At 42.2% G+C, this 12,500-nt stretch overlaps 1 protein-coding gene across 1 annotated transcript in view; it reads right to left on the bottom strand.

Annotated features, from left to right (window-relative positions):
• Window positions 1-9,069: 9,069 nt before the first annotated feature.
• The window catches only part of LOC143022759 (serine/threonine-protein kinase chk-2-like), a 3,751-nt gene continuing 320 nt past the window's right edge, over window positions 9,070-12,500 (bottom strand). Inside the window, exons 2-3 of the mRNA XM_076181106.1 lie at window positions 10,091-10,225; window positions 9,070-9,895 (exon numbers count right to left, since the gene is read on the bottom strand). Coding sequence (XP_076037221.1) covers window positions 9,137-9,895; window positions 10,091-10,225 — 894 coding nt within the window. The 3' untranslated portion in view covers window positions 9,070-9,136. The remainder of the gene's footprint in view (window positions 9,896-10,090; window positions 10,226-12,500) is intronic.

The following is a 12,500-nucleotide window of genomic DNA, read 5'->3' as shown; positions in this document are numbered from 1 at the left end:
CAAGCGTGAAGGGATTCGTTCCGGTCCTTACTACTCCCACTGGGTGCGTTGGCCATGGGGTGAAAATGGGTGGTTAATGGGTGTAGTGAGCGCCCTCCCCAATCTCGATAGTCAGGTTGACTATGAGTTCTCATAGTTTTATACCGTCAAGTGGTCGAGCGATCTAAGGCGAGTGTGTCTTGGAAGTTTACTTCCAGATGCAGCGGGTTCGAATCCCATGCGCTATTGTCAAGGAGATTGTCTGATATATATATATATATATATATATATATATATATATATATATATATATATATACATACATATACATACGTATATATAGTAGTACTCATTTGTGTATCTAGGATCTGGTTATTCTGAGGTCTCCTACCTCTTCTTCGGGTGGAACTGGAACATCGAAAGTTGTGGACATTCAGATCTATGTACGGGGTTGGAGGTATGGCGTGGCCTCTTCCAATGAGGCTTGTGTTGTGGGTAGCATGTCCCACATGTAATTTTGAACTTTGATATTTTCCGAGGGAAGGCTTAATTGATTTTCTTGAGTATTTGATGTTGGCCTCACATTTTCCAATATAGCTTCAGCATTTTTTTTTTTTTTTCGTCAGTGGTCATTTGTCTTTTGGAAGACCGATGTATCCTCCATCAAGTATTTTGTTTGTGGCCTTTCATTTTAAATACCCGCGCACTGGAAAAAGATAAATAGAAATATAGAACATATTAATGAAATAGAGCAAAAAATCTATATGGCGATGATGGTACAAAGTTTTCTTATTTTGGAAAGCCACACTGTTCTCTGCCTGACAAGAGTCTTTGCATATTACGCTGTTTCTGTTACTATTTAGTTCTCTGTGGCTGTCCTTAACGTTGTGCTTCCTATTGAGGAAAGTTGTTTTGTTTTGTTTGTAACAAGAAACAAAATAAGCTAGATTTTATGTTGGGTGCATTAGTTACCTCTTCACGTTTCATCATGTGAATAGTGCATGTCATTATCACTGTGTTTATTGTAGAACATTTTGTAGATGTTGATGATATCTCTTTTTCATTGCCTTGGGCTCCATAAGAGAAGCTCTTCAGATTGCGCCGAATGAGCGAATGCCATGTCGGATGTCATCAGTATAGTACTGTATATCATACTTTATATTGGATGCTCGCTGGACCTAAGATGCTCGCTGGCCTTGGATACTCGCTGGCCAAGCGGGTTAGAGCGTCGCTACTTGCAACGGAGGTCGAGGTGACGGCAACTTGAACCCTGCCAGGAATTAATGCAAAGTAGTAGAGTGATTTTTCAATTATCCTTTACCTTAATACGAAACCAATATTCACTCTATTTTGGGTAACTGCAGACAATCACATGCTGCGAAGATTAGGTCATCTCAGGTAACTCCTTTGCTACGATGATAAATCCTTAATTCCTCTGGTAATTTTATACACGCACAAACACAGACACACACGCACATAAACACACAAAGACAAAGACTTAACCGCGATTAAATACCTCCTGGTGTGATATTTTCCAATAGAAAAGTTCAGATGTTTGTTGTGAATTATTGTGACCAGGTAGGTATTTCTTTGCACGTCACGTGTCACGTGGATGCAACCGAATCGAAGAAGAGGGGAAGGATGGACAATTGGAAGGAACCGCCTATCTTCTTCCACAAAGAAGATAAAGCGTTTATGGCAAGATCAACCCTTTCAGAGCCACCAATGTATCAGTCTCGAGACAATGTATGACCTTTCGGCTGACGGCAGATTGTTTCATTTCCCTCAGATGAAGCTTCAGGAGCAAATGGTAATGTGTATGTGGGTCTTCAGAAAACCGACCTGTGTGTCCTTATCCATCCTTCTATTTTTCGTGAACGAACATATGCTTTTCGGTAAAGACTGTGTATATAGTTAGTAAAATATCACCATGCCAAACCTCGTTACACCGAATTCCGGCTATATCGGCCCTATTGAGACCTATCGGTCGGTATATGCGGTGCAAGGTTCGGTATGGATGGCCTATGACAACCAAGCCTTTCCCTCAACTAGTTCAATATATCGAGGGTTTACTGTACTATATGAAAGAGGCTTTCTTCTGGATAAGACTGTAATTTGGTGGCCTCGGAATGAGAGGGTATATGAACGTCTGCGAGTAGGTGCTGTATTAAACGTTTTTTTGCGGAGTCAAAAGCTCGTTAGAAAGTTCTGTTGGTTTGTGTATTCATCCAGGCGACTACCAGACGAACTACCCTGTCATAGGGGGACAAGAATACTGCCACCGTGTCCTCTGCTAGTCATGAAAGACAACTAAAATGGGGTGGAACGAGAGAACTAGGAATTACATCTCTTCATGTACTTTTCTCTCATATAAGGTCAGATAAAAATATCTTTTTAATTGACCATCCCCTATTAAGGGAATGAAAGTCTTTGCTTGTATACAGAAGATTAACGGCTGCTTTGGTGAGCCTGTTTGAAACTGGCGTCATCTTTATTACTCCGCGGGAAACCATTTACTAAGTACAAATCCAGACATACAATGCTCTAGAGTCTAGATAATGATCCTGATTTCCACCGGGCGATTTTATTCAGCTGAGGGAAAACCCTATACTACCCAAATGGTCATTTGTGAATTCTTGCCAGTTTTGTACATTTAAAAAGTACATTTTTTCAACCTTGCAGGAAGGAGAGTTTGCCCAGTCTGAAAATGTCGATCCTCTTCTCTGGTGTTGGCTCGAGCGTGACCCACATGGCCGTTGTAAGAGTGCACTTCTGATGTTGGCTGAAGGTCGAGGGAAGTCGGACAAAAGCAGGTTTGCCGTTCTTGCAGCAGGCCAAGTAGTAACGCAGGAGGTCACGATCATCGAGTTCGTCTGCCTCTTCCTTGTAGTAGGGAACTTGTCCTGTGCACAGTTCGTAGAAAATACAGCCGAGGGCCCACACGTCCACTTTGCCTCCACTGTATGGGTGCATCTTCGTGGCAATCACTTCCGGTGCCATATACCAAGGAGTACCACCTCGAACTTTAATGTTTCTTTTATACACATGGGGCGTTCTTCGGGACATTCCAAAATCGATCAGCTTGACGATCTTGTGGTCTGCGCTGAGAACGATGTTTTCGGTCTTGAGGTCCAGATGAGCAAAGTTCTTTGAGTGCACATAAGCGACGGCTCGAACGAGTTGTTCGCAGTAGGACGCGACTCTGTCGCCCCAATCTTGGCAAGGCGCCTCCGCGTGTTTGCTGACGGCGCTGTCGAGCGTCCCGCCCTCGCAGTACTCAGTGATTATGATATTCAGCTTGCCTTGTGTCGCCACATCCACAAGACGAACAATGTTTGGGTGAGTCAGTTCTGCGAGGACTTGGATCTCGCTCAGAGATCCCTTGCCTTTTGTCGGGATCTTAGCAACGCCGATGTTCCCCGTCGTCTTGTTGATGACCAGGGATGTGATTGCATAGCCTCCAGAGCCCAGAGCAGATTTAAAAGTGTAATTGTCATTATAATCAATGGTTTTGTTGCTGCAGCAGTGGGCTTTGACTGGAGTTTCAGTCGGGTCAACGACGGGCTTCGAGGTTGCCCTCAAAGTGCCTTTTGACGACTGGTGGCGTTCGAGGCTGTTTCCCTTCTTACTAGGCAACGATGTGTGATGGTGACTCTTCATCGAAGCCTCTTTAGTAGAAGAAATGTCTTCCGTCTTCCTTGCCTCCTGGTCCTTAGGATGGATTCTAAGGGACTTGCTGGGGCAATCTTTCTTTTCCTGGAGGTTTCTAGGGGTTAGGCAGCAGCAAAAAACCATTGATCTGATGACCCGGGCGAAGAAATGACGAAGTCTGGCAAGTTCGAATTTCCGGAGTCGTGCCATCATTCTGTTGCGAGTCCTGCCTAGTGCCAGACACCAGTGTCTATCAGGGGTCAAAGAAGCGTTTGTGTCAGCGCCCACAAAAGTTAGACTCAGATAGCCAGCAATTGTCCTCAATCAAGCAATGACATTTGCATTTTTCCATTCAAGAATTTTTCTTTCTTTCCTATTTCTCTTGTGTTACATCTTTTGTTTTCTCATTTAGTTCTTATGATGTACCATGTCGATTAGTTTAACGGTATGTAAGGATGATAATAGATATTTTTGCTGTGATGTGAGAAGATAATCAAATGATTAATGGGACCTAACTACTAACAAACCCGATCAGGACTGAGCCGTCTTATGCATCTATTTTGCCAACCGACGGACAAGCACTCTCTAACCATAGGTAGACATCAGGATTCAAAACGATCAAGGAAACTTATTATCATTGGAATTTCTATTAATAGAAGAACTTGTGTATGTGTAATAGTGCGTGTGTGTATTTGTATTTATGTATGTATTGTATGTGTATTTGTATGTGCATGCCAATACGCATGTGTATATACTACACATGTGTACATATATATACATATACATATACATATATATATATATATATATATATATATATATATATATCCCCATATGCATGCATGTACATGTAAATAATACACACACACACACACACACACACACACACACACACACACACACACACACACACACACACACACACACACACACACACACACACACACACACATATATATATATATATATGTATATATATATACATACCTACAAACACATACATACATGTACACATTCAAACATATATATATATATATATATATATATATATATATATATATATATATATATATATATATTTGAATAATTCGCTAGTGGACAGCGACATCAATCACACAATCCATGACCGTCGCGCAGAGGATTCGAACCACCGCCTATAGACCCAAGAGAGTCCACAGCACCCGCCTTTAACCACTCGACCACAGACGATCTAAAAGTGTACTAACTCGTAATCTAACTGATTACCGAGATTGGGGAGGTTGCTAACTGCCACCCATATAACCCCCATTTTTTACAGTACACCTAATCGCACCAGTGGGAATGGTAAGGACTAGATCGAATCCCCCTCACGCTTCGCCATCGTGACTATTTGAATAATTCGCTAGTGGACAGCGACATCAATCACACAATCCATGACCGTCGCGCAGAGGATTCGAACCACCGCCTATAGACCCAAGAGAGTCCACAGCACCCGCCTTTAACCACTCGACCACAGACGATCTAAAAATGTACTAACTCGTAATCTAACTGATTACCGAGATTGGGGAGGTTGCTAACTGCCACCCATATAACCCCCATTTTTTACAGTACACCTAATCGCACCAGTGGGAATGGTAAGGACTAGATCGAATCCCCCTCACGCTTCGCCATCGTAACTATTTGAATAATTCGCTAGTGGACAGCGACATCAATCACACAATCCATGACCGTCGCGCAGAGGATTCGAACCACCGCCTATAGACCCAAGAGAGTCCACAGCACCCGCCTTTAACCACTCGACCACAGACGATCTAAAGGTGTACTAACTCGTAATCTAACTGATTACCGTGATTGGGGAGGTTGCTAACTGCGATTAGGTGTACTGTAAAAAATGGGGGTTATATGGGTGGCAGTTAGCAACCTCCCCAATCTCGGTAATCAGTTAGATTACGAGTTAGTACACTTTTAGATCGTCTGTGGTCGAGTGGTTAAAGGCGGGTGCTGTGGACTCTCTTGGGTCTATAGGCGGTGGTTCGAATCCTCTGCGCGACGGTCATGGATTGTGTGATTGATGTCGCTGTCCACTAGCGAATTATTCAAATAGTTACGATGGCGAAGCGTGAGGGGGATTCGATCTAGTCCTTACCATTCCCACTGGTGCGATTAGGTGTACTGTAAAAAATGGGGGTTATATGGGTGGCAGTTAGCAACCTCCCCAATCTCGGTAATCAGTTAGATTACGAGTTAGTACACTTTTAGATCGTCTGTGGTCGAGTGGTTAAAGGCGGGTGCTGTGGACTCTCTTGGGTCTATAGGCGGTGGTTCGAATCCTCTGCGCGACGGTCATGGATTGTGTGATTGATGTCGCTGTCCACTAGCGAATTATTCAAATAGTTACGATGGCGAAGCGTGAGGGGGATTCGATCTAGTCCTTACCATTCCCACTGGTGCGATTAGGTGTACTGTAAAAAATGGGGGTTATATGGGTGGCAGTTAGCAACCTCCCCAATCTCGGTAATCAGTTAGATTACGAGTTAGTACACTTTTAGATCGTCTGTGGTCGAGTGGTTAAAGGCGGGTGCTGTGGACTCTCTTGGGTCTATAGGCGGTGGTTCGAATCCTCTGCGCGACGGTCATGGATTGTGTGATATATATATATATATATATATATATATATATATATGTATATATACACAAAAGGAAACTCAGTCATGCATACCCATATACATTTATACCAACATACATACATACCCATTTACATTCATACATGCATATATACTGTACGTACATACATACATACATATATACGCACATTCATACATTCATATATTATTACATGGCTGCACCTATACCATCAATTTTGTATCCCATGGGTTTGGATTGCGTAATTTCGACTAACGCATTTTCCCGTATCCCCTCGTCGCGGTTTTGCCTGCGGAAGGCAAGCGAATATAACGCATGTATTATACGCAGTTATGGAGCCTACGTGACTGGCAATTCTAGGCGTTAGGGCATTCGTAGTTTTGTTGTTTGTGTGCGAACGTTTTTTTTATTGTGTCTCTTGGGTAAAAAATCCTATGATTATGTGAAAGGGTTAGAAAGTATTTTATCTATTTTATCTATCCATTTATCTATTTGTTTATTTTCACGAAGTAACACCTAAATCTTATGTCCCGCATCGGAGTCACCGTTGGCAAATATCCTCCTGATTCGTTTCCATGTGAAAGGTATTATGTGTTTGTTACTACTACATCACTACTAGTTTAACACACTGGTGGCAGATGTGATCTAACTGACGTTTAAAAAAAGTAATGAAGTAATTTGGTGGAACAGGGTTAGCTTACTACCTGTAAATTCATAAAAAACATAAGAATAAAGGGGAATGCAAGAGACCATATGGCCTACACTAGGCAGTTCCATGTCCATTACAACCTGTCATCATTACAACCGATTATATAAGCAATCGGGAGCGAGCTAGAATTGATTGTCTTTCAATGCAACATTGTTATGGATGCTCGCTGGCCTAGCGGGATAGAGCGTCGCTACTTGTGGCGGAGGCCAATCTGACGGCGGTTCGACCTTTGCCGTCAACGAGTTGGACCATGGTAGCATGGTTTGCTAAATTCCACGCTACAAAGTTCTCTGTAAGGGGAACCATCCTAGCTTCCTGATAAGAGGGGAGTCCGCAACATTAAACCGAATCATCAGCACCACGTGTTTACCAAGCACCTAAACTTGACTAGTTTTCTTAGTTCAACTGTGAACATCAACCACCGAATAAGGATAAACAGATCAATAAAACATGAAATGAAATAGATTAGAAATTAAGAAGTGTGGAAGGCAGAGGTGGAAGGAGTGAGATGGATGGATGGGGTGAAAGGGGCATTACAAAAGAGAGGAATGTCTGTGGAGGAAGGACGGGAGCGGACAGAAGATAGGGGTGAATGGAGAGGGGTTGTGTATAGATGATGCTGTGATGCATGAGGGGGAGAGGGTGGAGGATAGGGGTGAGGAAGTATGTATTCTCCCCGTCTTCTCCTTTTCTGCATAAGGGGACGGAGAGGGGGGGGGGTCGGTGAATTTATGAAGCGGCCTTGCTGTGGTTGTGCTGTGTCTTGCGACATTGCTTCTGACCCAAGGCAGTAGACAAGATGCAGGGATGACCCGTCATCCAGGAGGTGCCAAGATAAGAGGGAGGGAGGAGGGTGGAGGGGACTGAAATATATAGGAAATGGAATAAGTGGGAGTGGTTTCTATGCCTTTTTTCTTTTTGGCTACCCCCGTGTTGGGGGAAAAAGCCTTTGGTATATCTATGTATGTATGTTATTGTAGAATATTTAGTAGACAAAGCATTAATTTGGTTAAATCCATCCTGGTGTGATATTTTCTTATAGGAAAAGTTCAGATGTTTGTTGTGAATTGTTGTGACCATGTAGGTGTTTCACTGCACGTCACATGTCTCATGAATGCGACCGAATCGAAGATGAGGGAAAGGCTGGACAATTGGAAGGAACCGTCTATCTTCTTCCACAAAGAAAATAAAGCATTTATGGCAAGATCAACCCTATCAGAGCCACCAATGTATCAGTCTTGAGACAATGTATGACCTTTCGGCTGACGGCAGATTGTTTCATTTGAAGCTTCAGGAGCAAATGGTAATGTGTATGTGGGTTTTCAGAAAATCGTCCTGTGTGTCCTTATCCATCCTCCTATTTTTCGTGAACGAAACTATGCTTTTCGGTAAAGACTGTGTATATAGTTAGTAAAATATCACCATGCCAAACCTCGTTACACCGAATTCCGGCTATATCGGCCCTATTGAGACCTATCGGTCGGTATATGCGGTGCAAGGTTCGGTATGGATGGCCTATAACAACCAAGCCTTTCCCTCAACTAGTTCAATATATCGAGGGTTTACTGTACTATATGAAAGAGGCTTTCTTCTGGATAAGACTGTGTAATTTGGTGGCCTCGGAATGAGAGAGTATTTGAATGTCTGCGAGTAGGTGCTGTATTAAACGTTTTTTTTATTTTTTTTTGCGGAGTCACAAGCTCGTTAGAAAGTTCTGTTGGTTTGTGTATTCATCCGGGCGACTACCAGACGAACTACCCTGTCATAGGGGGACAAGAATACTGCCACCGTGTCCCCTGCGAGTCATGAAAGACGACTAAAATGGGGTGGAACGAGAGAACTAGGAATTACATCTCTTCATGTACTTTTCTCTCATATAAGGTCAGGGCAAAATATCTTTTTAATTGACCATCCCCTATTAAGGGAATGAAAGTCTTTGCTTGTATACAGAAGGTTAACGGCTGCTTTGGTGAGCCTGTTCGAAATTGGCGTCGTCTTTATTACTCCGCGGGAAACCATTTACTAAGTACAAATCCAGACATACAATGCTCTAGACTCTAGATAATGATCCTGATTTCCACCGGGCGATTTTATTCAGCTGAGGGAAAACCCTATACTACCCAAAGGGTCATTTGTGAATTCTTGCCAGTTTTGTATATTTTAAAAGTACTTTTTTCAACCTTGCAGGAAGGAAAGTTTGCCCAGTCTGAAAATGTCGATCCTCTTCTCTGGTGTTGGCTCGAGCATGACCCACATGGCCGTTGTAAGAGGAGTGCACTTCTGATGTTGGCTGAAGGTCGAGGGAAGTCGGACAAAAGCAGGTTTGCCGTTCTTGCAGCAGGCCAAGTAGTAACGCAGGAGGTCACGATCATCGAGTTCGTCTGCCTCTTCCTTGTAGTAGGGAACTTGTCCTGTGCACAGTTCGTAGAAAACACAGCCGAGGGCCCATACGTCCACTTTGCCTCCACTGTATGGGTGCATCTTCGTGTCAATCACTTCCGGTGCCATATACCAAGGAGTACCACCTCGAACTTTAATGTTTCGTTTATAGACATGGGGCGTTCTTCGGGACATTCCAAAATCGATCAGCTTGACAATCTTATGGTCTGCGCTGAGAACGATGTTTTCAGTCTTCAGGTCCAGATGAGCATAGTTCTTCGAGTGCACGTAAGCGACGACTTGAACGAGTTGCTCGCAGTAGGACGCGACTCTGTCGCCCCAATCGTGGTAAGGCTGCTCCGCGTGTTGGCTGACGGCGCTGTCGAGCGTCCCGCCCTCGCAGTACTCCGTGATTATTATGTTCAGTTTGCCTTGTGTCGCCACATCCACAAAACGAACAATGTTCGGGTGAGTCAGCTCTGCGAGGGCTTGGATCTCGCTCAGAGATCCCTTGCCTTTGGTCGGGATCTTGGCGACGCATATGTTTTCCGTCGTCTTCCTGATGACCAATGATGTGATTGCATAACCTCCAGAGCCCAGATCAGATTTAAAAGTGTAATTTTTATTATAATCAATGGTTTTGTTGCTGCTGCTGTGGGCTTCGACTGGAGGTTCGGTTGGGTCAACGATGGGCTTCGAGGTTGATCTGGAAGAGCCGCTTGACGACTGGAGGCGCTCGAGGATCTTTACCTTCTTTTGAGGCAACGATGAGTGCTGGCGACTCTTGATCGAAGCCTCTTTACTCGATGAAATGTCCTCCGTCTTGCTTGCCTCCTGGTCCTTAGGAGGGTTTCTTGAGGACTTGCTGGGGATGTCTTCGTTTTCCTAAAGGGTCAGGCAGCAGCAACAAACCAATGATCTGATGACGCCAGAAAAGAATCGACGAAGTCGGGCAAGTTCGAATTTGCGAAGACGTGCCATTATCCTCTTGCGTGTCTATTGCCTGACACCAGTGTCTATCAGGCGTCAGAAAGCGTTTGTGTCAGCACTCTAAAAAGTTAGACTCAGATAGGCAGCAATTGTCCTCAATTAAGCAATGGCATTTGCATTTTTCCATTCATGAATTTTTCTTTCTTTCCTATTTCTGTTATGATACATTTTTTGTTTTCTTGTTTATTCGTCATGATGTACAATGTCGATTAGTTTAGCGGAATGAAGGGATGATAATAAATATTTTTGCTATAATGTGAGAACATAATGAAATGATTAATGGGACCTAACTACTAACAAACAAGATCAGGACTGAGCCGTCGGACAAGCACTCTCTAACCATAGACTTCAGGATCCAAATGGGTTAAGGAAACTTTTTCTCACTGGCAGTTATATCTATCAATACAAGAACTTGTGTATGTGCAGAAGTATGTGTGTGCATTTGTGTTTATGTATGTATTGTATGTGTACATAATCACATGTGTATTTGTATGTGCATGCCAATGCGTGTATGTATATATGTATGTGTATGTGTATGTATGCCCCATATGCATACATGCACATATAAAAATACACACATATAAATAGGCATACATATATACAAACATTTATACATACTTACATATACATACACACATTCATAGATATGTACATATATACACAAATACATACCCACATTCATGCATAGCTATATATATATATGTATATATATATATAGATGTATATATATATATATATATATATATATATATATATATGTGTGTGTGTGTGTGTGTGTGTGTGTGTGTGTGTGTGTGTGTGTGTGTGTGTGTGTGTGTGTATGCATGTATATATACCCACATACACACATATATACGTACATACATACATACATTTATACATATATAAATACATACGCCTATACATACATTCGTATATCCATGTATAATTATATACCTGCACTTATACTATAAATTTTGTATTCCATGGGCGTGGATTGCGTAATTTCCCCTAACGCATTTTCCCAGTATCCCCTCTCCGCGCTTTTCCCTGCGGGAGGCAAGCGTATATAACGCATGTATTATACGCAGTATGGAGCGTACGTGACTAGCAATTCTAGGCGTTAGCACATTCCTATTTTTGTTGTTTGTGTACGAGCGTTTTTTTCATTGTGTCTATTGTGTAAATACTCCTGTGATTATATGAAAGGTTTAGAAATTACTCTACCTTATTTTTTTTTCTTACGAAGTTACACCTACCCGTAGGAAAGACAAATAGCGGTGACTTAAATAATTTTACCATGTGATGGTTTACATTTTATGTTCTCCATCGGTGTCACCGTTGGTAAATATCCTACTAATTCATTCCCATGTGAAAGGTATTATGTGTTTGTTACTTTTATGTTTGGTACTATATCACTACTAGTTTAACATCTTGGTGGCAGATGTGATCTAAGTAATTAAGTAATTTGGTGGAATAGGGCTATCTTAAGACCTGTAAACTCATAAGAACATAAGCCTTTTCCTATCATTCGCATCCATAAATTTGTCTAACCGTTTCTTAAAACAGCCGATAGTATATACAGTCGGGCGCGAGCTAGAATGCACTGTTCTTCAATATAACATTGCTATGGATGCTTGATGGTTTAGCGGGATAGAGCGTCGCTACTTGCGAGGGAGGATGGTACATAGATAATAAAAGTAATCAAAAAATAGAAAAAAAACTAACATATATTGTAAATCTTTATTTTCATCAGCCTATAAATAAGATACACGTATGATGAAACATAAAGAGGAACATTAAACCAGTCAACTCAGAGAAAATAATTATCTTGGTGATTTATTTTATGACAAGGGAGGCCAACCAACTCCTTAAAAGCAGACCCCACCAAGAGAGAAAGTAACTTCAGAAACCACGTGTCATCTATAGGTTTACTTGTGCACGAGGGAACTGTGAAGCCCTCCCCTTCACCTATACTGGCATGAAGACAGCGAGGCTATCCCGTCGCCTTTCATACCACCTGACATCAGGAGCCCCTAAAGACCTTTTAAGCGAAGTCCACGGCACGACATTACCAAGAAACATCCTAGAAGAAAACTCTGATATTTTGGATATATATACAGTTGATAGACGCCTTCCAAACTTAGAAGAATTATACATTAAAGAGTTGAGCCCAAATCAAGATATACAC

Source organism: Oratosquilla oratoria, unplaced genomic scaffold (genome assembly GCF_046742065.1).
Source record: "Oratosquilla oratoria isolate Oo_2021 unplaced genomic scaffold, ASM4674206v1 SCAFFOLD161, whole genome shotgun sequence".
NCBI classification, from domain to species: domain Eukaryota; kingdom Metazoa; phylum Arthropoda; class Malacostraca; order Stomatopoda; family Squillidae; genus Oratosquilla; species Oratosquilla oratoria.
Note: the sequence above shows the minus strand (reverse complement) of the source record. Positions and strands in the feature narration are given on the sequence as shown.